At 60.4% G+C, this 27,204-nt stretch overlaps 1 protein-coding gene across 1 annotated transcript; it reads left to right on the top strand.

Moving 5' to 3' along the window:
* The first annotated feature begins 2,320 nt into the window (after nt 1–2,320).
* On the top strand, nt 2,321–25,381 carry LOC143388190 (leukocyte immunoglobulin-like receptor subfamily A member 6). Its single transcript, XM_077105879.1, has 15 exons — nt 2,321–2,400; nt 2,555–2,590; nt 2,758–3,042; nt 3,179–3,481; nt 3,690–3,986; nt 4,251–4,553; nt 7,823–7,873; nt 8,013–8,163; nt 12,614–12,690; nt 20,773–20,847; nt 21,117–21,401; nt 22,298–22,576; nt 22,733–22,783; nt 23,419–23,466; nt 24,732–25,381. Exons 1-15 carry the CDS (start codon nt 2,367–2,369, stop codon nt 24,953–24,955), a joined length of 2,499 nt encoding a protein of 832 aa, XP_076961994.1. The 5' UTR covers nt 2,321–2,366; the 3' UTR covers nt 24,956–25,381.
* Nucleotides 25,382–27,204: the final 1,823 nt, after the last annotated feature.

Below are 27,204 nucleotides of genomic sequence, written 5' to 3'. Positions count from 1 at the left end.
CCAGGAAGGGCCGTCACCATCGCCGGGAGTTCCAGACTGACCCCAGTGGAACCCCGTTCTAGTGGACTAGAGATCTAGATCCAGTGCTGGGAGAGAGAGAGAGAGAGAGAGAGAGAGAGAGAGAGAGAGGGAGAGGGAGAGAGAGAGAGAGAGAGAGAGAGAGAGAGAGAGAGAGAGAGAGAGAGGAACTAGACCCCAAAAAGGAGACTCACAGGGAAGAGCCTGTGGGGGACCAGTGGCCAGAGTTGGATGAGTGCCTGAAGCACTCCACTGAAGGACACTCCTGCGGGTGTCACCACAGCAGCTGGGATCCCTGAGGGACAGCAGGGTCGATGGTGAGATGCACCTGATCCGCGTCCTGGAACCAAGATGTTGGGACAGAAAGCTCAAAGACTACTCGAGACAGGGTCTCACACTCAGTATGAAAGTTTATTGACAGGAACGGCCAACCAGGCTGCCCGTCGGGGGGCACAGCAGTGACTGTCACCAAATGGAAGCCCATGTATGTTTTGGACAAGGAACAAGAGCCAGCGGGATTGACCTTGGGTGCAGGTGGGTAAGGAAGGTCTTTTCTGTTCAGGGGTCATGGGGGAGGGGTGATAGCAACAGGGAGCATTGAGTCTCTTTTTCTGGCAGTTTATAAGTTTTGGTTTGGGGTCAAGATGGAGTCCCAGAACCAATTGGGGTTCTGAATGTCTAGGACACCCCGTTCACAATGATGTGGTATTTAAATGTTTATTTTAATGTTAATATTTAAAGAAAGAAAAGCAGAAGCATGTGTTAAGAATGGGGGACTACAGGGGGGAGGAAAAGGAGGTAAACTCCACACAGGAGGAGACCCTCCAGGAGAAGTGGGGTGTATCTGCTGGGGGTCACCCTGTTGAAGGGGGTTCTCTGCTCTTCACCTGGATCTGACTCCATGACCACAGGAGGCCATTCACCTGCTGCAGGTGTGACAGCAGCACGCCCCAGGGGTCCTGGAGCACCTGGTCAGTGGGCGAGCCCCAGCCCTGACCCTGTGGGTCCTGAGGGTCAGCTCTGGGCCTGCTACAGGGGACACAGGTCCAGGGTGGGAATGAGGAGGCCTCCAAGGGACATCACGCAGAGCCAGACACACCTCTCTGGGGGAAAGCCAATGGGGCCTCCCAGACCTGCTCCTTCCCTGGGAGAGCCAAGGGGCTGGGTGGGGCCCTGGGGAGGGACACAGATCCTGGAGGAGCCTTGAGTGGACACGGGGAATACAGAGGAAGCCCGCACCCCTCACCACCCATCTTCTTCTGGTCCCAGGAACTTCTAGGGGGAGGAGGCCCCACCCCCAGGGCCCTTCCCTAGAGCTGGTCACTTAGGTCTGGTTGTCCATGGTGGGAGGGGGACATGGGACAGTCATACCCTGGCTGTTCTGGGACTACCTGGCTTGAAAAACTGACGAATATTCAGAGAGGAAATCCCAGACCAAACACTCAGACTGAGTCAGAAGTTCAACTTTTTAAAAACTGACAGTGAATTCTGCCATGAGCTGACCACTCAGCTCTCACAGGGAGGGGACCCAAGGCCACAGATGAAATGAGGGCACATCAGGTTGGCACAGAACTCAAGTCACGTAGTCACAGCGTTGCCCGGTACCTTGAAATCAGAGCCCAGAATAAAGAGGGAACTACAGAAGGCTGAAGTGGACATGGAGGAGGCAGAGGACGGTCTCCAGGGAGATGGGGTGGGGGGGGTGCTGCTGCCTGAGAACAAGAAAGAAGAGCTCCCACAGGACCTGCTCAGCAGAGAGGCCCACACTAGACCAGGAGCCCCCAGGTCCTTCCCTGGCCCCTGCGTCCCTCTGTCCCCCACACAAGCTCCAGCTGGCTCACAGCCAGGGGCTCAGGGTCTGCTGCTCTGCGCCCACCTGCAGCAGGGACCTGCACCTTCCCAGAGCACCTCCAGGGCTGGGAGACGACTGGCCAGCAAGGACCAGAACCCTGTGCCCAGGACGGGCTGAGGGAGCCCCGGGGAGGCCCTGGGAAGAGGACCAGCCCCGGGTCACCCTCACCTGGAAGGGGCCGGCTCAGGAGGGCACCAGGGAGTTTGCTGCTGGGTCCTGGCCCTGGAGGGACGAGGACAGGTCAGGCGACAGCAGAAGGGGTGAGAGGGCAGCACTGCTGTCTGAGCCGCCTGCAGGGAGCCCAGGCCCACCCCACCCAGTCCTGGGGACAAGAGCCAGGCTCTGGGAGGGCAGTTCCCCTTCCTGTGGGCAGCTGATGTGACAGCCCTATGACAGGCAGAACCCTATCTCCAAGTGGCCACACCCTGTGTGTGTCTGTCCTCCAGGCTCTGTGACCTCCTCCATCTGGACCCTGGGACCACGGGGAGGACACACCATGACCCCCACCCTCACGGCCCTGCTCTGCCTGGGTGAGATGTGAAGGAGGGAGGGGACACCCTGTTCTGGGGGGACTCAGCCCACAGCCAGGCCCTGGCCACCAGGAGACCCAGGGCCCAGGAGGCTGTGGGGGGACAGGGCCTGCTCAGGCCTCAGGGGCTCCCTCTCACAGGAACTCTCTTCCAGGGCTGAGTCTGGGCCCCGGGACCCAAGGGCAGGCAGGTGAGTGTCCCCAGCTGTCCAGGTCCTCCTCCTGGAGACCAGGAGCCCCCCTGGACAGTGGGTGGAGAACAGAGTTGGGGGCTGAGGCTGGGGAGCCTGGAGGGGGCTGGGCTGAGGGCTGGGATTTGAGGGGCTGTGCTGGGACCCAGCCTCTGATTCCCTTGCAGGGACCCTCCCCAAGCCCACCCTGTGGGCTGAGCCAGGCTCTGTGATCGCCTGGGGAAGGCCAGTGACCATCTGGTGTGAGGGGCCCCTGGAGGCCCAGGAGTTCCATCTGTATAAAGAGAGAATCTCAGAACCCTGGGACAGACAGAGCCCACTGGGGCCCAGGAACAAGGCCAGGTTCCCCATCCCGTCCATGACTGACCACCATGCAGGGAGATATCAATGTTACTATCTCAGCCCTGCTGGGTGGTCAGAGCCCAGTGACCCCCTGGAGCTGGTGGTGACAGGTGAGGGGACACTCAGGGGTCCCAGCCCCAGGCTCTGCCCTCAGGGAGGGGGTCTGCTCCCAGGGGTCCCTCTCACAGCCCAGCTGGGGTGGTGTGGGAGGAGGGAGCCATGAACACCTGCCTCCTTCTCTCCCAGGATCCTACAGCAAACCCAGGCTCTCAGCCCTGCCCAGCCCTGTGGTGACCTCAGGAGGGAACGTGACCCTCCAGTGTGGCTCAGGGCAGGGATATGACAGGTTTGTTCTCACCAAGGAAGGAGGACACCACCTCACCTGGACCCTGGACTCACAGCAAAAACCCAGTGGGCAGGTCCAGGCCCTGTTCCCAGTGGGCCCTGTGACCCCCAGCCACAGGTGGACATTCACATGCTACGGCTATTACAGGAGCAAACCCCAGGTGTGGTCAGTGCCCAGTGACCCCCTGGAGCTCCTGGTCTCAGGTGAGGAATATTCTTTCTTGTTCTATTCAGTTTTTGAGGCAAATGATGTATTCCTGGAATTTGAACCCAGAAGTGTCCCAGATAAGAGCCTAGAACCTGGGACTCCTGGGCCAGAGACCCAGGTGTGACAGGGTGACCTGCGGGCAGAACCGGGGGAGGCAGGGGGTTGGCAGGATCCAGCCCTCAGCCCAGGCTCCTCTTCCTCCAGGGGTGTCCAAGAAGCCCGCCCTCCTGACCCAGCAGGGTCCTGTCCTGGCCCCTGGAGAGAACATGACCCTCCAGTGTCACTCTGACGTCACCTATGACAGATTCACTCTGTCCAAGGAGGGGGCACAGGGCCTCCCCCAGCGCCCTGCCCAGCAGCCCCAGGCTGGGCTCTCTCAGGGTGACTTCCTGCTGGGCCCTGTGAGCAGCTCCCACGGGGGTCGGTACAGGTGCTACGGTGGACACAGCCTCTCCTCTGAGTGGTCAGCCCCCAGTGACCCCCTGGACATCCTGGTCTCAGGTGAGGAGCCCAGAGGGTGCAGTCAGGGACCCAGACCCTGCACAGCCCTGTTGGGGAGCCCCAGGAGGTGATGGCCAGGGTGAGGTGGGGTCTCAGGAGGGAGAGAGACAGGGAGGGGCAGAGAGGACAGAGACAGGGGACACAGGGACAGGAAGAATCAGAGACAATGAGACAGACAGAGAGCACAGGGTCCTCAGAGAGAGGCCCTGGGGAGGTCTCAGCTCAGAACAAGCTGGGGCCACCGTCACCCTCCTTTCTCTCTAGGACAGCTCCCTGTCACACCCTCCCTCTCAGTGCAGCCTGGTCCCACAGTGTCCTCAGGGGAGAACGTGACCCTGCTGTGTCAATCACGTATCAAGATGGACACTTTCCTCCTGTGCAAGGAGGGGGCAGCTGACCCCCCCCTGCGTCTGAGAGCAGAGTACCGAGCCCCATGGTACCAGGCAGAGTTCTCCATGAGAGCTGTGACCCCAGCCCTCGGGGGGACCTACAGGTGCTATGGCTCTCACAGCTCATTCCCCTACCTGCTGTCACGGCCCAGTGTCCCCCTGGACCTGGTGGTCTCAGGTGAGTGACCCTGACCCCATCCTCTGTGAGCTCAAGGATTCCCCAGGGCCCTGCCCAGGACAGCTCTGGGTGGGATGGGAGGGAGGGGCCCTAGGGAGGGTCGGCCAGCGGGATTCACCCCTCAGAGAGGATGGCCTCAGGACGGCTCTGGTGGGTGTTTCCCTCTAGTGGACGATGCACAGTGACCAACCTCGTGCTCTTCATGAACCTGGTGGCCACAGAGGTGTCTCCTTCTGAGAACTGTCTGCTCAGGTCTTTGCCTGTTCTCTAACTGGATTCCTTGGTTTTGTGCTGCGAAACATTGTCAGATGCACAGGGACAACTGCTCCCCTCCATTCTGCCGTCCCTCTCTGCCCCCTGAGGACCTTTGCTGAGCAGGAACCTTTCAGTTGGACACTGTTTTTGCTTGTGTGGCCTCTGCTTTGGGCTCTTATCCAAAAGTCCCTCCCACTGCAACGTCCTGAGCCATCTCCTCTGTGTTTCCCTCTAGTGCTGCCAGAGTCCGACTTTAGATTTAATAATATTAATATTGACCTTATTTAGATTTGGGGTTGGTTTTGTAGATGGTGAAGACCAGGGTCAAGGTTCCTCCTCCTTCGAGTGGGTGCTCAGTCCTCCACACAGTGGCTCAGGGATTGTCCTCTCCCATGTGCTCAGCTTTGTGCAAACACGTGGGGGAGGGGTGTGCACTTGTCTCTGCCCCCCGCTGGGTCCCCAGGGCTGTGTCTGGCTGAGCCAGTGCCCTGTGGCTGTGCCTGGGAAGTCTTTGCCCTGTATTTTGGATCAGGTGGCGTAATGGCCTGGCTGGGCACTTCTTGCTCACGATTGTTTAGCTCTTCAGACACATTTTAGGTCTCCCCAGAACTCTATCATTTTTTTCTGATTCTGGGAAGAATGTCATTCATATTTTTCTAAGGATTACATGGAACCTGTCCATGGGGACAACATTATTTCTTGGACAGGGAGTGACTTGATACACATTGTGCCTTCTGTTTACAGCTTTCTGGGTACAATGCTGTGGGGCCCGTCTGCCAAGATCTCCGTTTAAACCCTTGTTTGCTGGCTGGCTTTCTGCCGGGATGATCAGTCCCCTGAAGAACAGGGCTGGACACCCTCCTCTTGTCACATCAGGGTCTCCCCCGGCTCTGCTAACGGTTGCTTCACAGCGTAGGGTGCTCCGGTGTTGGGTGGGTGTCCACAGCTCTATCTTCTCGTTGAGGAGACTCCCTGGTCATCCTAGTGGCCTCACATGTCTTTCTGCCCTTCTTACCTGTGGTGAGTTTTCCTCACCCTGAGGTGACAATCCCTGCTGCCTGGGGCTCGTGTTGGCAGGGGTAGCTCTGCCATCCCCTGGCTGTCCCGCTCTGTGACTTCAGGTGAGGCGAGTGTCCCCTCTGCAGCATGCATTGGGCCTTGTGTCATCCACCCGGCCCTCCCTGTTTTTAAATGGAGGTTCCACCCATTCAACCCCTGGTCCCAGGGATGCTGAGGCCTGACCTTACACCTTGGTCCTGCCTCACGGTTCTGTGGTCTTCCTTGGCTCCCGTCGCCCACCTCCTGTTGGCCCTGTGCCTTGGAGGGTTCCTGTCTCACCCTGTTTTCTTCCTTCCCTCTCCTCTGGGCACCAGCTGCAGCTTCTTTATTCACAGACACAGGGGGTCAGACATCAGTACCTGGTTCTTCATATTGTCCCCTATTCAAGACACTTAAAACTCAGGTCTCTTCACTCACTCAGAGAGTGTGAAGTTTTCTCCTATCATTTTCTACATCATGACTACTCTAAAATTTTTTTCTGCTTTAATAATTTATGAGTAGGTTCTTGGTTGCTTCACATCTTCTAAAATAGTGACAATAGACACAAAAAGCTAATTGGGGGATATTAATGTTAGCTCCTATTAATTCACGTCTTTGTTGGTATCACACCATGACACAGGACACTGGGTTCATGGTGAGGTCATCCTATGACAGCAGGGAACACACTTGCTCCACGTCAGTCTCCCATGCTCCACGTCCCTCCCCTCCCTCCTGCGATCCCTTCTTCTCTCTGGTGCTCATTCTTCTATTCCTTTAGATCTTTGAAATTATTCCTCTATAGAAACCCATGGAAGTGAAGTCCACCTGTTCCATTCACATGGGTCCATAGCAAAGTGTGGTCTGGGTCATCCCTGCCCTCCCTTTGCTCTTCCTCCTCCCTCCACCAATCCCACTCCTCAAATTAACCCATCTCCCTCCTATTTTTATGAGAAGGTGATTATGATTTTTAACCTCCCTCCCTCTTCCCCTTACTCTGCTCTACCTTCCACATGTGCGAGGAGACATCCAGCCCTTGACTTTCCGAGTCTGGCCTGGTTCATTTCCCATGACCTTCTTCATTCCTCCCATTCTCCAGCGAATGACAGGATTCCATTCTTCTCTGTGGCTGAGTGCAACTCCCTGGTATATGGTGCCCCATTTTCTATGTCCCTTCATCTATGGGTGGGCACCTGGGCTGGGCCATCCTTGGCTTGGTCCGTGGTGGTTCTTCTCTAGTCTTTGAAGGGTCTCCACATGCTGTCCAGAGCGGTTTACCTGATTTTCAGCCCACCCCAGTGTGGGGGTGCCCCTTCACCCTCCTCCTCACAAGCACTTACTGACATTGAATTCTTCATCCTTGCCCTTCATTAGGGACTGAGTTGGAATCTGAATGTAGCCTTGACTCTGATCTTTCTGGTTTCTAGAGAAGTTGCATATTTCATTCATAGGTTTTTGCCCATTGGCAGTTCTTCCCCTCCTAGTGTCTCTTTGTTACTTGGCCCATCTATTTGCATTTCTGCTTTAATCTTTTGAGTTCCTTGTGTACTCTGGACATCGAGGCCCAGGAGAGGAGCTCAGGTAAGACTTTGTTCCACGCTGCAGGCTCCTCTTCTCGCTCCTGTTCCCTTTGATATGAACCTCTGTGATTTGATGCTGTCCCCATTATTGATTGTTGGTTTTGTTTCTTGTGCTTATCTTCTTATTTATTAATGGAAGGTTTATTTATGGGTTTCTAAGTCACATTGTTCTCATTTCATGTACAAACCTAGGAATCTACTCATACACCAATATTTACACATCTACACTCTGTAGAAGCACATGTCATTTGGGAACATACACATTTAAGCTGCATGTGTGTCTGTCACCCGGGGGTGGACCACCTAGTGGCCATGGGCGGTGGAGGCAGTGAGCAGACCCCGGGGTGCTGGCTCAGCTCTCTGAACCCTTCAACCCCCTGCTGTTTTCCTGTTTCTTAGAAGTAGCTGGTGCCACCAGCCCCTCCCACAACCTGTCAGACCCCAGCACTGGTGAGTAAGGGGCACTGGGTTATGGGCCGTGCTCAGGGGTCAGTCCCATCAAGATAGGTGGGCAATCTGTGGACCTGAGGGGTCCCTGGGGTGACCTGGGTCTGCACTGACCTCCGTGACCCCTTGGTCCCCATTGCAGCCTCACCCCACAGGGACCACACCGTGGAGAACGTCATCCGCATGGGCCTGGCTGGCTTGGTCCTGCTAGTCCTCGGGATCCTGCTGTTTGTGACTTGGCACAGCCAGAGAGGGACCCAAGATGCAGGCAGGAGGTGGACATGGAGGGAGCAGTGATCTCCCTGCAAAACGGAGCTGGGGAAACACACCTGATGCTCCCGGGAGTCGGGAGGAAGTCGGGTGTGCATCAGGAGGGTTGGCTGGATGCTGGGTGGACGTGGCTTCCAAGGGAAACGTCTGGACTGAGGCGTGGGGTCCTCCTCCAGGAGATGGTGGTAGACCCTCCTAGTCCCCTCCTCCTCTCACCCAGGACCCTGGGTGCACCCACAGCCCAGGACCCCCACATTATTTGGGCCCTCATTCTCTCACCAGGTTCCTGTGATACACTATTAAATATGAATGGCCACGTCCTGATATCAACTATTGATTCTCTCTCTCTCTGAACATGGATTTGGATTAACTGAACCAAAGCAAAAGATGCCAGATTCTCAAGAAGAGTTCTCCCTGACAAGTGGCACCCCTGTGGCCCCACAGTCCCTGCATCGTCTCCAGGTGCCACTTTTGGTTCCCCAGAGACATGATGGCTGGGCATTGTGGCATTGCCACCTGGTGTTGGAGGGACAGCCAGATGGTGTGGGTCGACTGTTCTGTGAAACAACAGTGTCCCAATTTGTGCCTTTCCACATTCCCGTGGGGTGTATGGTCCCCTCAGTCACCTTCACTGTGCCAGTGTGTCCTTCTGGATCACAGGCCAGGATCCAGTGGGTGGGACCGTCATGAGGCAGGAGGAGCCCGCTGTGGCCAGCCAGGATGGCCTCTGCAGCTCTGGGCACCTTTGCTTCCTTCCCTTAGAGGTCGTGATAACTGATTCCCAATTATTTGATGCAATAAAACTGTGACTCCAACCTCAGGGGACACCGGGAGTCAAGCAGCAGCCTCGTGAGGGGAGAAAAGACATCTGTGCAGTCCCAGCTCCTCAGTGTCAAGAGCAGCTGGCCTGGTCACCAAGGGAGGTGCTGGTGTAGGCTGGTAAACAGCAGGAGACACGGCCTGACACTGGGGAGTCAGCCTGGGGACACGGTCCCAGGGTGACAGCAGTGGGGATCCTATGGGTCAAATGCCATGAGGTAGAAGCCCACCTACAAAGAGACAGGCAGGCAGAGCTGTCACAGGGAACTGTCCTCTGTCCCAGACAGCAGCACTACAGGTCTGTCCCCTGGGTGGGGGAGGACACCAGGAAGTCCCTCTCCAAACCACCACACAGAGGTAGCTTAGGGCCACCCTGGGAGGGAGGACACAGACACCCAGAGCCCACCCTCCAGGCCCAGGCCTGTGACTGAGGCTGAGGCTGGACGAGGCCTAGAGAGCCCCTTCCCACTCCCCAGGGACCAAGGGCAGGGCAAGACCAGCAGGTGAGGGGCCAGCTGGACCACGTGACAGGTGCCCTGTGCCACCAGCTGTGTGCGGGGACCCTGTGTACATGTGACGGCACGGGAGCTGTGACCCTGGGCATGCAGGGGCCTCATGTGTGCAGTGAGCTGTGCGTGGAGTGACCCCTGCATGAGGCTGAGGGGAGCTGGGGTGCAGGAATGCAGGGCATCAGGCCCAGCCCTGGGGACGCCCTCTCCCCAGACAGTTACCACCCTGTGGCTGAGCGTCCCTCTGTGAGCAGCTGGGAGGCCTGGCTGGGTGCTGCTGGGTGACCTGCAGCCACCTGGGGGTCCTGATGCACAGAGCAGGTCCACCAGGAGGTGGCAGCACGTCCCCTTCCAGGGCTGAGCATGGGTGGGACAGCCCTCAGTTCCTGTGTGAGGACCCAGAATGTCCTGCTAACTTAAAGGGACCCCGGCTGCCCCTCAGTGGAGGGGTCAGGCGGCCATGCCACCCCTGGGTGAGGACATGAGCCCACCTGATGTGGCAGTGAGCTGCTCCAGGGTCACCTCCCCTGCCGGGTGTGGCTGCTGTCCTGAGCATGGGTGACGAGCAGCCTGGAGGGGTCCCCTGCAGTGTCACCTTCTGTGGGGCTCTTTCTCTACACAGAACTAGGCCTAGATGTAGCAGTGGACACAGGCAGGACATGTGGGGTCTTAATATTTAAGGTCCCTCCAAACCCATGTGGTAAGTGGTCACCATGGGGGGGGGACTTGGGGGAGTGACTGAGCACGGGGCTGTGTCCCCGTGCCTGGGGCTGGCGTGGCACTGAGGGGAGCTCTTCCCTCCGCCCTTCTGCAGTGAGAGGAACCCCGCCAGCTGCACCCCAAGGGCAGGCTGGCCACTCCACATCCTCCTGCAGCAGAGCGCTTGCAAGTGTCTGTTCCTTCTAGAAGCCACAGGGCACTCAGGCCACTGTGAAGGCTGGTCCCCAGAGCCCGGAGCTTTCCAAGGCCTCCTCCCCTCCTCCCTCCCTCCTCCCTTGCTCTCCTCCTCCCTCCTCCTCTCCTTTCCTCCTCTCTCCCTCTCCTCCTCTTCTCCCTCTCTCCTCCCTCCTCTCCTCCCCTGTTCCTTTCCCTCCTCCCCTCCTCTCCCTCTCCTCCCTCCCCTGCTCCCTCCTCTCCTCCCCACCTCCCCTCCTCCCCTCCCCCCTCCCCCTCCTTCCCCCTTCCTCCTCTCCTCCATCCTCTCCTCCCCTCCTCCCTGCTCCTTTCTCCCCCTGCTCCCCTTCTCTCTCCCCTCCTCCCCTCCCCCTTACCCTCACCTCCCCTGCTCCCCTCCTCCCTTCCCTGCTCCCCTCCTCCCTCCCCCTTCCTCCCCCCTGATCCCCTCCTCTCTCCCCCCTCCTCCCTGTCCCTCCCCCTCCTCCCCTCATCCCTCCCCTCCTCCCCTCTTCCCCCTTCCTCCTCCCTCCCCTCCTCCCTTCTATCTCCTCCCTCCTCCTTCCCCTTCTCCCCTCCTCCTTCCCCTGCTTCCCTCCTCCCCTGCTTCCCTCCTCCCCTCCTCCCTCCCCTGCTCCCCTACTCCCTCCACCCTCCCCTCCTCTCCTCCCCCTCTCCCCTCCCCTGCTCACCTCCTCCCTCCCTGCTCACCTACTCCCTCCTCCCTCCCCTACTCCCTCCTCCCTCCCCTCCCTCCCTCCTCCCTCCTCCCTCCCCTCCTCCCTCCTCCCTCCCCTCCTCCCTCCTCCCTCCCCTGCTCCCCTCCTCCCTCCCCTCCTCCCTCCTCCCTCCCCTGCTCCCCTCCTCCCTCCCCTCCTCTCCTCCTCCCTCCCCCCTCCCCTGCTCACCTCCTCCCTCCCCTCCTCCCTCCTCCCCCCTCCTCTCCCTCCTCCCCTCCTCTCTCCTCCCCCTCCCTCCTCCCTCTCCTCCTCCCTCCCCTCCCCTCCTCCCCCTCCCCTCCTCCCTCCCCTCCTCCCCCTCCCCTCCTCCCTCCCCTCATCCCTCCCCTCCTCCCCTCTTCCCCCTTCCTCCTCCCTCCCCTCCTCCCTTCTATCTCCTCCCTCCTCCCTCCCCTCCTCCCTCCTCCCTCCCCTCCTCCCTCCTCCCTCCTCTCCTCCCTCCTCCCTCCTCTCCTCCCTCCTCCCTCCCCTCCTCCCTCTCCTGATGGGGTTGTGTGGCTGTACACCTGGGCGTGAGCGTCTCTCTCAGTGTGAGGATTTTCCCTCTTGAGGGTAAATTCGAGGAGTGGTCTCGCTGGGTCACAGGCGGCTCCATGCCTGGTGCCTTGAGGAGCCTCGTGGGACTTCACGGTGGCTGTGCTGATTCGCAGTCCCCCACAGTGTCCATGTGCTCCCTCTCCGCGTCCTCTCCGTGAGGTCCCGGCCCCAGCCCTTGCCGAGCCCCACCGTACACTTGTAGGACTTTAATTGTGCAGAGTCAGTCGGGTGCAGTGTGGCCATCTGATGTACGTACACACGTGTGGTGGTCACACGTCCCTAGACACCTCTAAACCATGCACACGCCCATCTCCACGCTGAGTCCCTCTCCCTGTGTGTGCCTGTGACGCGCTGGTTTGGCCAGGGGACGGCTTCTCCTTGGGCCTGGAGACCTCGAGCCCCCCCATCAAGCCCGTCCTGGGATGCGTGCTGGGCTGCGAGCCGCGACCCGGTCCCCCGTGTGGGACACTGAACAGGTGCTCCACCTCGAGTTCTTGGTCCCCGCCACCGGCCTCCTCCGACCCCATGGTGACCCCGGTTCCACGTGCCAGCTCTGTGACATCCACCATGAGAGAGACACGGCCCTGGCAGGCTCTGGCCTCCTGGGAGGTGGCACCTCCCTCCTCCCAGCACCAAGCCCTATTCCAGCGCCCGCCTGGCACAGCCGCTGGGAGCAGAAGGCCTCGGCTCTGGGGCTTTGTCGTGGCGCTCAGCAGCCTCCCGGCCTCTGTCACTGGAGGCCAGGGGTCCCACCACCCAGCTGTGACGCCCAGAAACCTCTCCAGACATCTCCGTCTGTCCCCAGCTCAGGCGCGGCTCGCCCAGGAGCGTCGCAGAGGTGTGGAGCGTCCTCCGTCATTCCGAATGACAAGGACGCGTGTGTTGGTGGGAGAGACTCCAACATTAGGACCCCGGGAGCTTCCCCGAGCGTGGGGGGGTGTCCTCAGCAGCCACTGGACCCCCTCCCTGTGCAGCTGGTGCCCCCCATCCTTCGCGGAGCACCAGGTGGCCACGCTGCTGGACAGCTCGCCTGGACAAAGGCGGCCAGCAGGTGGAAGCTGAGAAGACCGCACCAAGACCCCAACCCTCTTGGTCCAGGGCGGTCAGCACAGAGGCACCAAGGCCAGGAGGCTCCCGGAACCTTCCTCAGCACCCCGCCTGAGCGGTTCCCGCGGGGACATCATCCTCGGTCCCGAGGCCCCCACTGCACAGGGAGCCATCCCTGGCGCAGGGCAGAGTGGGGCCGAGTGGGTGTCCCCTCCAGGCCTGCTCCTCCGTCCTGAGCTGACCAGCCCCTGGGCGTCCGCACACACTGCAGAGTGCGTCACAGGATTGCTGTGACAGGGACACCAGGAAGCAGATGCCAGCAGCAACGTCCCTGAGGTCAGGGGTAGCAGGGCAGTGCGGGTGACAGCTCAGTGGGCAGGCGGGGCCCTGGGAGGACGGAGAGGAACGGGACACAGAGGTGGCCGCAGCGCAGGGAGAGGGCCCAGTGCCCCGAGTGGTGCCCTTTGAAGGGGCTGACTTCACGTCACGTGAGATTCACCTCAATAAGAAACAAGGCCTGGCCAGGCAGGGGTTCAGTGCCTTGAAGAGCCGGGCACAGAATTGCCCTGTGGTCCTCCTGTCCACCACACGTGGGGACGGCCACAGGGATTGCAAGAAGGACGCCCGCAGGTATTTGTGGGCACAGTCACGGGCTCTGGGTCCTGCAGGGGACTTTCCGTGGTGGCCAGGAACGGGAGCGTGAGGCCCGGCTGCCGGGGAACACCCTGCACCCGGTGGGAGCCGAGGTCCCCCTCCCCGCGTGAACATGAGCTCTGCCGGGCGCCACCGGTGCCAGTACAGGAAATGTACCCTGGTCAGAGGGAGCCCAGCCCTGGAGCTGGTGGTGACAGGTAAGGGGCCAACTGTTTTAGAGACTTGCAGACTCGCTGAGGGGCCGCTGCCAGGCTCCCTGCCCCAGCACCAGCTCTGCCCAACTGCGCCCCGCGGCTCCTTCCTGATGGTGGCTGGCCCTTGGCCGGGGCCCACGCAGGCCTGGATGTCCTCAGTCCTACAGGTCCTGCCCCTGGATCTGCCCAGGCTCTCGCTGCAGGCTCTCACCTCTGCAGCCCCCAGGGCTGTGTCTCAGCCCCGTCCCAGCCATCGAGACAGCTGGGCCCAGGGCCCCCAGGACTCCCCACTCCTGGGGGAGGCTGTACTGGGCCCCGGGTCACCTCAACAAGACCCGGGTGGGGACTCCGCCCCCACTGCAGCCAGGCCTGCCTGAAGCTCGGGTGGTGGGACTCTGGGTCCTTCGGTCACCACACAGTGGGACGGCTCTCGTCTCTGCTCTCAGCAGCCGCGGTCCTAATAAGGAGGCAGCAGACGGGGGGGCGTGGGATGGAGAAAAGACCAACAGACACATGCCCAGGCCTGGGCAGGCTGGCCACCCGGCGCTGGCCGAGCAGGCCGACTGAGCGGGTTCTTCATCCCATGGTGAACTGTGGGGCGTCTCAGCCACAGTGACAATCTGCAGGACACAGCGCCGGAGAGGCAGCAGGGTCGTCCCACTGCGCTCAGAACTCTATCCTGGGAGCTGGTGCTAGACCCAGTGGAAACTGATACAGCCACGCACCTTCCACGTGGCCCCAGGGCTGGCGTCACCAGGCCACTGCGGCCTCTCGACCTGCAGCGTCCATCACAAGGCAGCTCCCTGCACAAACACAGCCACGAATGTCACACAGGCCGAGATCTGGATGACCGTCGTCCACCACGCAGTGTCTCCCGTGGCCGCTGCTGGGGCTCCACAGACGTGGACACCACCCGCTTCTTGTTGGAGACCCGAGCTCACCCCTTAGGGATGGCGTCTCTCCGGAGCCCACGGGGTGCTGGGACTTGTCTGCAGCGGAGTGTGGACCCCCGGCCCCGCGGCAGCTCCCGTCCCCCGCACAGACGCAACAGGGAGGAGACAGAGGAAAGAGAGACTGGGACATCAGCACCCCCGGGCAGCCCGGCAGGGAGTCGTCCAGGCCTCTGTCCAGGGATGCGTCCTGCAGGACAGGGGCACACTCATGGGGACAGAGCCGATGAACGGGGGGCTATCCTGTCCTTCCCCGCTGCGTGGGTGAGCCCGGGGAGGGCGTCAGGCAGGCCAGCCAAGCACTGAGAGACAGTATGTGGCTCCCGCTCCCCTGTGAACTCACTCAGCGCACGACCCGGGAGGCTGTCCAGTGCAGGCACCGGACGCCCGTCCAGGACACCAACTTCACTGGCTCAGGAGGAAAAAGCTTCAGAGAACTGTTGGCCGTCAGGATCTCGCTGCCCTTGACCACAATGTATCTTGTGTTTGAAAATTGCCGAGGGTACAAGAGCTCTGGCCACAAAAATTAAGGATTAAGGATTGAGCCACATTCCAAGCCCTTTTCATTTTTTATTTTGAAACAGGTTCTCACTAAGTTGTTCAGAGCCTTGCTCAGTTGCTGAGGCTGGCCTTGAACTCACAATCCTCCTGCCTCGGCTTCCTGAGCCTCTGGGATCACAGGTCCATGTGTAACATTTACACTCAGTGTTAAAGTTTTAACATTTCTGTCCATCAAAAGAAACCGGGAAAGTGATGATAACGATTGAGCTCCATAGTCAAGCATTCACCACGCCCGGCCCTCAGTCATGTTAAACCACTCCCTGTTGGGGTACAGAGCTTCAGTTGGCAAGAGGAAAAAGTCCTGGGCATCCGCCTCATAGCAGGTGAGACTCCAAGCCCCCCTGGGCCACGCTCAGCATCAGCTCGGAACCTCAGAAACTGGAAGAACAGGCTTCGAAAGTTTCTACCATAAAGAATTGGCAAGTGCGTGAGGAGACAGCTCGCACACGGACACGTTACCCCAGAATGCACACAACTTCGTGTCCTGAGTGTACCTGTTTAAAATAAACTTAATTTAAATTTTAAAAGTGAGTATATGGCAAATCTTATGTATATTTCTGCGTATTTCACAGTTGTTAAGAGCACGTTGTGGTCTACAAGAAAAAGGGAGACCCGTGGCTACCTGGGGCTCTGACATGGGGGACCCACTGCAGCCGGCAACACCCTAACGTAGACGTGGCTGCGGCTCTGTGGCTCTGGACACACGGTGCAGCCATCACGCTCCGCACTGTGGACGGGCAGAGTGCAATGCAAGTGGATGTCCTCCCCATTAAAGTCACATTTGTAAAAACACCAAGGCCAGGCACCGTAATCCCAGCCACTGGGAGGCTGAGGCAGGAGGATCCCAAGTTCCAGGGCAGCTTGCACGACTTAGTGAGACCCTGTCTCAAAATCAAGTATTCTAAAAGGCTGGGGATGCAGCTCAGGGCAGAGCAGCCCTGGGTTCAATCCTGAGTCCTGAAAAATGAAACAAAATAAAATGCCAGTGACCAAGGTAGGGAAAGGGACCCTGTCACACGGTTGGTGGGGCTGAATATTAGTGCAGTCACTACGGACATCAGCTGAGGGACCCCAAAGGATGGGGCGCGGAGCCCCCATGTGACAGCTGGACCACTGCTCGGTATCTACCCTGAGGACGGGCCGCCGTCTACCTACAGCGAGTCACACACGCCGTGTTCACAGCTCACAGCCACCAGACTCGGAGCCAGCCTAGGTGTCGGGATAAAGAGGATGTGGTCTACACACACGGAGCTGTGTTCACCCATCAAGAACAAAACTGTGGAAATCTGCAGGATAATGGATGGAACTAGAGACCATCGTGTTAAATCAAAAGAAGGTCAAGGGTCCTGCGTTTTCTCTCATATGTGGAAGTCAGAGAAAGTTTTAAAAAGGGAGAGAGGGGAGCTCACTAAAATAGAAGGGAGAGCAGTTATTTTAGTCAGCTTTTTTGCTGGAGGAAAATTGCTCAGGACATGACAGTCAGCAAGCAGAGACAGAGCTCTGGTCACCAAGGACAGAATGTCAACCCCAGCGGCCCCCGCGGCCCCTCCTCCAGCCACTCCCCACCCACCCGCAGTCGGTTAATGCCCTGATGGGTCAAGGCTCCCACACCCAATCATCCCCCCTAAACCTTCCCACTTCGTCTCTCACACGAACTTCTGGGGACACCTCACCTCTAAACCACAACAGCAGGGTAGAAGGGACAGGGGACGTGGTTAATGAATAGGACCAAATCATGCTGTACGTACCAACCTGTCACCATGAAGCCCACTAGTGTGTGGGGTCATAATGCACTAGAAAAGACAAAAGGCAGAAATGAACAGAAAATGAAAAATGAAATCACCAAAGCCACCTCCTGCGTCAGTTGTGATTGAAGTGGTCACTCGGGACGTGAAATCCGTCCCTTGCAGCCTGCTTCTGGACCTCCCTAGGGTACAGGTGTGCTCTGAGGTAGAACCTGGAACTGAACTAAGTAGATACAGAGACCCAGCAAGACCCAGAGAGGCGCTCAGAGGGGAGGGGAGGGTTCGTTCCACCTCAGCACCCGGCGTCCTGGGAAGATGCTTCCCATCTGGAGGTACCGTCTGGATCCCAGGTCCCCAGACGCCTCTCAGTAGCCAGGAACACCTCCTGCCCCATCTGCAGGCACCGTCTGGATCCCAGGTCCCCAGACGCCTCTCAGTAGCCAGGAACACCTCCTGCCCCATCTGCAGGCACCGTCTGGATCCCAGGTCCCCAGACGCCTCTCAGTAGCCAGGAACACCTCCCACGTGCCCCATCTGCAGGCACCATCTGGATCCCAGGTCCCCAGACGCCTCTCAGTAGCCAGGAACACCTCCCACGTGCCCCATCTGCAGGCACCGTCTGGATCCCAGGTCCCCAGACGCCTCTCAGTAGCCAGGAACACCTCCCACGTGCCCCATCTGCAGACACCGTCTGGATCCCAGGTCCCCAGAGGCCTCTCAGTAGCCAGGAACACCTCCCACGTGCCCCATCTGCAGGCACCGTCTGGATCCCAGGTCCCCAGAGGCCTCTCAGTAGCCGGGTTCACCTCCTGCCCCATCTGCAGGCACCATCTGGATCCCGAGGTCCCCGGACACCTCTCAGTAGCCGGGTACACCTCCCCATGGGCTCACCTTTTAGTGCCTCAGTTCCTTATTTGTGAAGTGCAGAATAACGTGGCCAACCTCTCTGGGTTGCCATGAGGACTCAAGGTCACCACTGGAAGCTGCTCAGAGCGGGGCTGGACGGCAGGAGGTGTCTTTCAGGTCTGGTGAGCACAAGCCGCCCCGGGGCAGCTCTGCCCAGGTCTCTGCCCGGTGCTGGAGCCAGCTCCCCCCAGGAGGGTCCTCCAGCACCAGGTCAGCACTGGGGAGCTCCAGAGGAAGGGGGAAGAGCCGGCCTGACAAGAGCTGGCAGGACTCTGGCTGCACAGGGGGCTCCGGGCTGTGACCACAGGGGAGGGGTCCAGTGAGGACAAACCTGGGCACCCATGGCCAGACAGAGGGGTCCCAGATGAGGAGCCTGGAGGAATGCAACAGTGGTGGTTCTTTCCTCCTCCTGCGACCGACTACGAAATAGGCTTTTTGTATCATCTCCATTAAAAGAAAAAAAAGTGAACATAAACGTATCTGGTAAGAGGCTCTGTTTCTGTTTGTATCAGGCAAGGAGGGGCAGGCTGGGCCGCTCTCTGAAGCTGCCCTGGGCAGGGTCTTGATCAGAATAGAGGGTCGGGGCTCTGAACTGGGGGAATCCACCCCACACCCCCAAATCGCTGATAGGAGGAAGGGAGAGGGAGGGACAGCAGCCACCTGGGGAGCCGCGTCCCCAAGGTGACACCAGAGCTCAGGTGGAAAGGAGATCAGAGTAGACCTTCAGGAAGAGGAGCGTGGGGTGGATCTGCTGTGAGCTACGGGGAGATGGGGAGAAGACCGCGTCCGGGGCGCACAGGCATCAGGGTTAGGCATCGGGAAGGACCGGTCTGTGTAACCAGAGGACCCTTGGGGTCCGAGGACCTCTGCAAACTAAGCGGAGCAGGGGCCGAGGCGACAGGATCCATCCTAGACACCTCCAGGCAGGACCCAAGGGGGCCAGGGCGGCAGGGGTACCCTAGTGATGAACCCGGGAGGACACTGCCATGAGGACGCCAGGGGCAACCTGCGTCCCAGGTGCTGACCTCGCAGTCTCCATCCGCCCTCTGAGAGGCTCCCGAGGCCTGATGAGGTTCCCACAGCGGCTGAAGCTAGCTGACCGTGACCCTGGCCTGGGCAGACGCTCCGTGCCCGGATGGGACGCAGAGTTAGAAAGAATGAAGAAATGTCTACTCTCCAGGGACAAAAATCACCCTAGAACAGAAAGCTGAGCGCAGAACCTTTCTGATGAAACTGATAACACAGGTGCCCGTCATCTCTAAGGCCTGGGGACGTGGCTTCAGCACCTTAAACAGCAGCCGCTGCTGCGGAGGAGAAGCTCCGAGGGGGCTGCACCTCGGGAAGGGCTTCCTTCACCACAGGGGACCCTGGAGCCAGCAGGGCTGGTGCAAAACCCACCTGTGAAAACCCAAACTGACGCTTCTCCCTGAATCAGGGATCCACGGGGCGCCCACTCCACCACTCCAACCCAACCCAGGCCTTGAAAGGCGAGGAGGGACTCAAAGGGACCCAAACTCAAAAGGAAGACGCCAAACTACCTATTGGCTGACGACAAAACCCACCAGAAACGTACGCTAAGTGAACTGAGCCAGGCTCAGAAAGAAGGTCGGGGGTCCTGAGTTTTCTCTCGTGTGTGGGAGATGGAGAGAAAAACGTGGGGAGGGGGCCTCAGGAAAACAGAAGGGAGACCAGTAGAGGAAGGGCAGGGGAGCCGGGGCAGGGGACCAGGGGGCAGGCGAGATCCGGGGCATGAGATGCAGCCAGTTCAGTTACGTGTGTGGAGAGCACAGCGAGTCCCGCGGTTGTGTATCATGTGACAATAACAAAACAGGCACGAGAAGAGGAAGACCACTCGTAAGCAGTGTAGGACCCCAGACCCATAGGTTCAGCCACAGCCTCAGAGGCCCTGGCCACTCTGGGAATCAGGGAAAACGGTACCCTCACCACAGAGCCGGGTGCGTCGGGAGCCAGGCAGCAGGGCGGAGCCCAGGGACCGTCCACCCCGACGTCACTGGAGCAGAGGGAGAGAAGCCCTGCCAGGTGGCACAAGATCCCATATCCTGGACGCACACTCTGCTCCTGTCCCCCAGGGCCCTTCACATCCACAGATGGACTCCGCCTGGTCCTTGAACGTGAGCCCTGCCTGGCTTCCTGCTCCACCTTCCAGAAGCCGACCCTACGGGGGTGACCCAGGCTGAGCACGCGGCCTCTTCAGGACCTGGTGGGCCAGGGCAGACACCTCTTCCACCTGGGGAGGGTCCTGTCCCCTGTGCTGGTCATTGCCATGGCCCAACGGCGATGGTGGCAGGAGACCCAGCACCTCAGGCCTGCACGCCCAGCTGCAGCCGCTCATGGTGTGAGTTAACACAGCGTTGGCCCAAAGAAGACAGAGCCAGTCTCGAGTTGCCTTCGTGGGGACAAAAGGCTCCTTAAACAGCAGAGACACAGGCTGTTGTCCCCACAGGCCATGGGACACTCAGGAGGGGAACAGGGGAACCTGCCTTCCCTTCTCCCAGGCTGGCCAGCGCGGGAACCCCTGGGGACCCAGGAGCACCACGTCTGGGTCTGGGGAAGCTCCCTCCCTCCACCCACAGACAGCACCCAGGCCACCCTGAGCTTGGGCGGGGTGTGAAACTCCCTGACCCGTCCCCGACACCCCAGAGGTGGCTACATCTAGGCAGCACCCTCACCCAAAACCTCTGCATGGACTTTCCCATGGTCTGCATTTGACCAGACCGTGGTCCATGACCACGTTCACTGACCGGAGCTCCTGGAGTGGAGCGCCCCGTGAGCATTCCCCCTGTAATGAAGAGGGTGGTAAATTAGACAAAGGGCACAGGCTGGAGAAGGGGGCGTCTCCCAGGACACATCGGGGGAACCCAAGGGCAGAACACCTCACTTTCAAAATTGTCTAGACACTTTGGGGAAGAAAATAGAGAAAAAGAAAACCAGGCCCAGGCCCAGCGGGGGAGGGAAAGCTGTGAACATCTGGTAAAACCTCGGTGTGGAAGTCCCGGGGCACGGGCGCTGGCCACACCTACCACATCCTGTGCCTGTCCCTGGACTGCCGGCTCAGTCCCCGTCTGGCTGCCCCGCATTGGCCTGCAGAATCGTGCCATGCCACCCACACCGGTGGCCCTGCTGTGCCTGGGTGAGTCTCTGGTGGAAGGGCCCCAGGCCAGGTGTGGTGGGCACTGTCCTCATACTCCCTGCGTTCCAGGGCTGCACCTGAGCCTGAGGACCAGCATCCAGAGTGGTGAGTCCTCCCCCAAGGCCCAGAGTCGCCCAGAGGTTCAGCCGTCCACCTGAGAACACTGGGGAGGCAGGCTCAGCGGTGCTGGGAGGGCTGGGGCCAGCAGGTGGGCGGGAGCGGGGGCAGGCTGGAGGCTCCCCTGCACCACAGCCTCGCTTCCCTTCCAGAGGTCCTCTCGAGACCCGTCATCCAGGCCAGGCCCAGCTTCATGGTTCCAAAGGGACAGTCGGTGACCCTGTGGTGCTGGGGCACCCGGGAGGCTGAGGAGTACCGGCTGCATTTTGAGGGAGGGGTTGCTGCCCTGAAGAGACCGAAACCACCTGGACGCGTGGACAAAGTCAAGTTCCTCATCCCGACCATGACCTCCAGCACAGCAGGGCAATACCACTGCTGCTATCGCAGAGGGGAGCTCTGGTCCGAGCCCAGCAGCCCCCTGGACCTGGTGGTGACAGGTAACCCACCCACTCCTAGCAGGACCTGGTGGTGACAGGCGACTCACCCACTCCTAGCAGGATCTGGTGGTGACAGGCGACTCACCCACTCTAGCAGGACCTGGTGGTGACAGGTAACTCACCCACTCCTAGCAGGACCTGGTGGTGACAGGCGACTCACCCACTCCTAGCAGGACCTGGTGGTGACAGGCAACTCACCCACTCCTAGCAGGACCTGGTGGTGACAGGTAACTCACCCACTCCTAGCAGGACCTGGTGGTGACAGGCGACTCACCCACTCCTAGCAGGACCTGGTGGTGACAGGTGACCGACCCACTCCTAGCAGGACCTGGTGGTGACAGGTGACTCACCCACTCCTAGCAGAATCTGGTGGTGACAGGTGACTCACCCACTCCTAGCAGGACCTGGTGGTGACAGGTGACTCACCCACTCCTAGCAGGACCTGGTGGTGACAGGCGGTAGCGGTGAGCACTGCCTGGGCGGTGAGCAACCAGTGGCTCTAACTATCCATGGAGGTGGCTCAGGTGGAAAGGTCACACTGTGCGCGTCTGTCCACGGTGGGAAAGTAACGTGTTTTGAAACACCACAGAGTGTCCCGTCCCTGGGTCTCTGCGGTGGTGGCTCTGGAGGGGACTGTGGTTTGGCATCATGCTGCCGATCCTACCCTCAGCCCCAAGGAGCTCAGGCCGAGGGCCACTCCCAGAGACATTCCCACTCAGTCCTGGAAGCTGGGCACTGAGAGCCTTGGTCTGGAAGGAGTGCTTGGTAGGACATGGCCGTGACCAGGGCAGATCTGGGACAGGGGAAGGGGACAGATTCCCGAGAGTGGACTGCGAGACAGGAGGTGGGGAGCAGGGCCAGCGTGCTGTCCTCCCACCAGCCACCTTTTCTCCCAGGAATGTATGACACACCCACCCTCTCTGTTCAGCCCGGACCTGAGGTGGCCCTGGGGGACAGCGTGACCTTCTTTTGCCACCTAGCGACAGCAACCAGCACTTTCTTTCTGCTCAAAGAAGGGAGGTCCAGCCGCACACAGCGTAGCCACGGCAGCACCCAGGCAGAGTTCCCTGTGGGCCCAGTGACCGTGGCCCACCAGGGGACCTACAGATGCTTTGGCTCCTACAACAACCACGCGTGGTCCTTCCCCAGCAATCCCGTGATGCTCCTGGTGACAGGTGAGGACACCCAACCTCCCCTCTCTTCTGGAGCCTAGGGAACCGCAGGTAGAAACGGGGCGATGTGCACGGGACCTCCATATCTCAGCGACCCAGCTGGTCAATGACCGGGACTGCAGAGGGGAAGACCCCTCACCTTTCACCTTCCCTCTCCAGGAGGTGCGGAGAACAGCAGTCTTGCACCCACAGACCCCGCAGATTCCCCGGGTATGTGGCGGCACTTCTGAGCAAAGGGGAGGTCGAAGGCTTCTGCACCTGGCACATGTCGGGGTATCCACTGAGCACACTGTGCGAGCCCGGGACAAACAGCCTTGCCTGGGTAGCCCTGGCCCAGGGATCCCTTGAAGGGAGTCAGGATGGATAAGGAATTCCTGATCACCCCAGGAGGAGAAGAGGGCGTGCCAGAGGCCCAGTTAAAAGCCACTGGGGGGGGGGGCGTGGCGAGATGGAGTAGGACCGCCCAGAGGGTCCCCACAGAGGGAGGCCTTTGAGGAAATGCCCCAAGAGTGGAGGGAGAGGGTCTCGAGCTCTGTGGAGGGAGAGGGGATGACCGCAGCTCTGGGCTGGAAGGTGGCCAGGGTGATGGAGGAAGTGCAATGGGGTCAGGATTGGGAGGGACCTAAGGAGGCGCCAGGGGCGGAAAGGGTGGGTTGGCACCTGCCTGTGTGCGGGGAGGTGACATTGCCTTCACCAGGAGGCCAACTCGGCCAGGGGTGTCCGTCCTCCTCTGCTCCACCTGCCAGATGAAGCCACTGGGCCTCCAGCAGGGAGGGGCCTGGGAAGCAAAGGACCTGCACAGCCAGGCAGCCAACCTCACGCCTCCCCTTGCCTGTCACCTACAGATTCCTGCGACCCCTACCTGGTGACCACAGAGTCGGGGTCCCAGAAAGGTGATCAAAGGGGGGGCACAGCCACGCCCTAAAGGAGGAGGGAGGGAGGGGCACAGGCACGCCCTGGAGGAGGAGGAGGAGGAGGGAGGGGCACGGCCACGCCCTGGAGGAGGAGGGAGGGAGGGGCACGGCCACGCCCTGGAGGAGGAGGACAGAGGGTCATGGCCACGCCCTGGGGGAGGAGGGAGGGAGGGGCACGGCCACGCCCTGGAGGAGGAGGAGGAGGGAGGGGCACGGCCACGCCCTGGAGGAGGAGGAGGACAGAGGGTCATGGCCACGCCCTGGAGGAGGAGGAGGAGGGAGGGGCACGGCCACGCCCTGGAGGAGGAGGAGGACAGAGGGTCATGGCCACGCCCTGGAGGAGGAGGAGGAGGAGGGAGGGAGGGAGGGGCACGGCCACGCCCTGGAGGAGGAGGAGGACAGAGGGTCATGGCCACGCCCTGGAGGAGGAGGAGGAGGGAGGGGCACGGCCACGCCCTGGAGGAGGAGGACAGAGGGTCATGGCCACGCCCTGGAGGAGGAGGAGGAGGAGGGAGGGAGGGAGGGGCACGGCCACGCCCTGGAGGAGGAGGAGGACAGAGGGTCATGGCCACGCCCTGGAGGAGGAGGAGGAGGGAGGGGCACGGCCACGCCCTGGAGGAGGAGGACAGAGGGTCATGGCCACGCCCTGGAGGAGGAGGGAGGGAGGGGCACGGCCACGCCCTAAAGGAGGAGGGAGGGAGGGGCACGGCCACGCCCTGGAGGAGGAGGAGGAGGACAGAGGGGCACGGCCACGCCCTGGAGGAGGAGGAGGGAGGGGCACGGCCACGCCCTGGAGGAGGAGGAGGAGGAGGAGGGAGGGGCACGGCCACGCCCTGGAGGAGGGAGGGGCACGGCCACGCCCTGGAGGAGGAGGAGGGAGGGGCACGGCCACGCACTAAAGGAGGAGGGAGGGAGGGGCACAGGCACGCCCTGGAGGAGGAGGAGGACAGAGGGGCATGGCCACGCCCTGGAGGAGGAGGGAGGGAGGGGCACGGCCACGCCCTGGAGGAGGAGGGAGGGAGGGGCACGGCCACGCCCTGGAGGAGGAGGGAGGGAGGGGCACGGCCACGCCCTGGAGGAGGAGGAGGAGGAGGAGGAGGGAGGGGTACAGCTACGCCCTGGAGGAGGAGGAGGAGGAGGAGGAGGAGGACAGAGGGGCATGGCCACGCCCTGGAGGAGGGAGGGAGGGAGGCAGGGGCCTGCACTGCTGCAGTGCTCCAGCAGCCCCTGCTGTTCTCCCCCAGACCCCACCCGCTGGGACCACACAGCCCAGAACCTCCTTCGGATGGGCCTGGCGTTCCTGGTGCTGGTGGCTCTGGCGTGGCTCCTGGCTGAAGACTGGCTGGGCAGGAGGAGGGCTGCAGCTGGGAAGGCCGGAGGCCGAGAACGCAGAGCTCCTGGAAGAGGGGCCGAGGGACAGTGCCCACGAGTGGCACTGAAGGTGGCTGGTGGGCCTCAAGCCATGTGAGCTCTGCCTGTCCCCCAGAGGACAGGTCATCGCGGGAATTGGGCATCAAGGAGGTGACTGCACAGGGTTTGGCGAGGCATCCCAGGGGAGGCAGGCAGTGGGGCGGAGACGCTGGACGCCCCCTAGACCACCCGGAGCTCTCCTCAGGGAGATGTTCTGGCACCTCGAGAGGACCCAGTGAATTTTTAAATCTGAGTTTCCTGTGGAATATCAGGAGATGTCCAGTCCGGGCTGACAGACAGCCCAGCCGGAGCTCCAGCGTCACACTACCCCGGCGGCCACGATGCTATTCTCTGTACCATGGAGATGGGGCTGGGACCCGCTCTCCTCACTCCCAGGTCCCCATTCTGAATCTCTGCTCCTCCGTCCCTGTTGACCAGGTGTTCTAAGGTCCAAGAATTTCTAAATTCTTACCAAACTGCAGTCTCCCCACACCAACTTCATCCCGAGCTGAGAGGGACTAGTTGGAGGGAGTTTGTGAGACTCGGATGTCTCATATCCTAATTTACCGCAGGGAGAGACTCTTGGGAAAATAAGGTACAAGTTTTATGTCCCGAGGCTTACATGTGGGTCCAACCACCAAGGCCTGGGTCCCCTCCAGTCCCACCAAAATCTCTCCCCAAACTCACAGGGTGAGCCCAATTGCCACAGTTGCGTGACGCATTTTGAAATCCTGAACATACTCTACATCCCAGCAGAAAATGAAGGGTGAGGAGGAAGAGCACCAAAAACCTCTGTTGCCAAGCTAGATGATATTCAAATAAAATTAAAATTCAACCCGAATGCCGACAATGTCCATGACGAACAGCATCTCAGAACTGTCTGTTGGGTGGTCCAGGCAGGGAGGTGGCTGGTCAGCAACACCTTAGCTCTCAGCTCTGAGGACCAGAGTCCAAAGTCAAGGTCAGGCAGGGCTGGCTCCTCCCAAGGAGTGTCCTCCCAAGTTGGTCCCTCGGTGTCCTGATCTCTTAAGGACATGAGCACAGAGCAGCAGGCCTCTTCAGCAGCCTCATTCACCTTAATCACTTTTCCAAGGAACCTGGGGGGCCACACTGGGGTGGGGAGGGGCCACAACTCAGCCGTCACAGGACCTGGCCCTGCGCCTGCCTGGCCTTGACCCGCCGGCCCTCCCCAGCCCTGGCCCTGTGTGGAAGTGGAGCTGCCCCCACTCCTGCTGGCGGGACACCAGGCTGGGTGCCCAAGTCGTGGGCTGGGGGCTGCCCCCTGTCGGGTCACAGCATCCTGAAAAGTCACAGAACAGGGGTGAGAGACACAGCTCTTTCGGGGAATTAAGGACCCCGAAGCTCTCCGCCTTCACCCAGGAACGGGCTTGTGTCAGACTCACCTCTGAAGCCCGCGGGTCCCTGAGCTCCAGAGCCCCCCATCCCAGGTCCCGCCACCCGTGAACTTTCAAAACTAGCGGAAGAGTGAGGAAGGAACGTATCCGGAGCTAGTTCTGTGGGCACATGAAAGAACAGTGTGTTCGTGATCCTGTGGAGATGAGAGGGGACTCACGCAGCCACCACCCGGAGGTCACCACAGGCAGGAGGAGTGTGACCATGCGCGGAGAGCAGATCACCCAGGGCAGCGAGACCTCAGCAAGGCCTAGGCCTCCTCCCAAGGGCAGACGGGGGCCACCAGGGGCTCTAGGGACAGATAGGATCACACATGTTTGCATGTAGGCATGGGGGGGTGATCCCTCAGGTGACGGGGGACACTTGGAAGAGAAGGACAAATTCACTGAGACTGTTAGGAGGCTCCTGCGTGATTCCAGGAGAAGTTGGGGACCGCACAGAGAAGTGGTCACCTCTGACACTGTTTAGGCACAGAAACCATATTTTACTGTTTGGAGGGACGGCTGAGGAGGTGGCAGGGTCCCTGGAGCTAACAGAGTGGACCCCTGGGCAGGCGAAGGGGAAGCTGACCTCCCCTACTGCTGCCCTTGAGCCTCACCCCAGCTGGGTGGGGAATGACGGACAAGGGCAAACTGTGTCAGGCTGGGCGGCTCAGTGGAGGGCACTCGCCGGGCACATGAAGGCCCTGGACTGGACCCCCAGGACAGGAAAGCAACTGTACCTTCTCAAGGTGTGCGATGAGGTGACTGGATACACACACAGACACTGTAGTGACACCACCAATCAGCGTGCCGGCACCTCACAGGTGACCGCCGGACTGGGAGAGGAGGGCACACCAGGAATCGGCTCTGCACGGTCCAAGGGAACTGCGTGGTGCTGCTCATCAGCCGCCAG

The sequence above is a fragment of the Callospermophilus lateralis genome, chromosome 18, assembly GCF_048772815.1.
Source record: "Callospermophilus lateralis isolate mCalLat2 chromosome 18, mCalLat2.hap1, whole genome shotgun sequence".
Classification (NCBI taxonomy): Eukaryota; Metazoa; Chordata; class Mammalia; order Rodentia; family Sciuridae; genus Callospermophilus; species Callospermophilus lateralis.
This window is presented reverse-complemented; position numbering and strand designations above follow the sequence as displayed.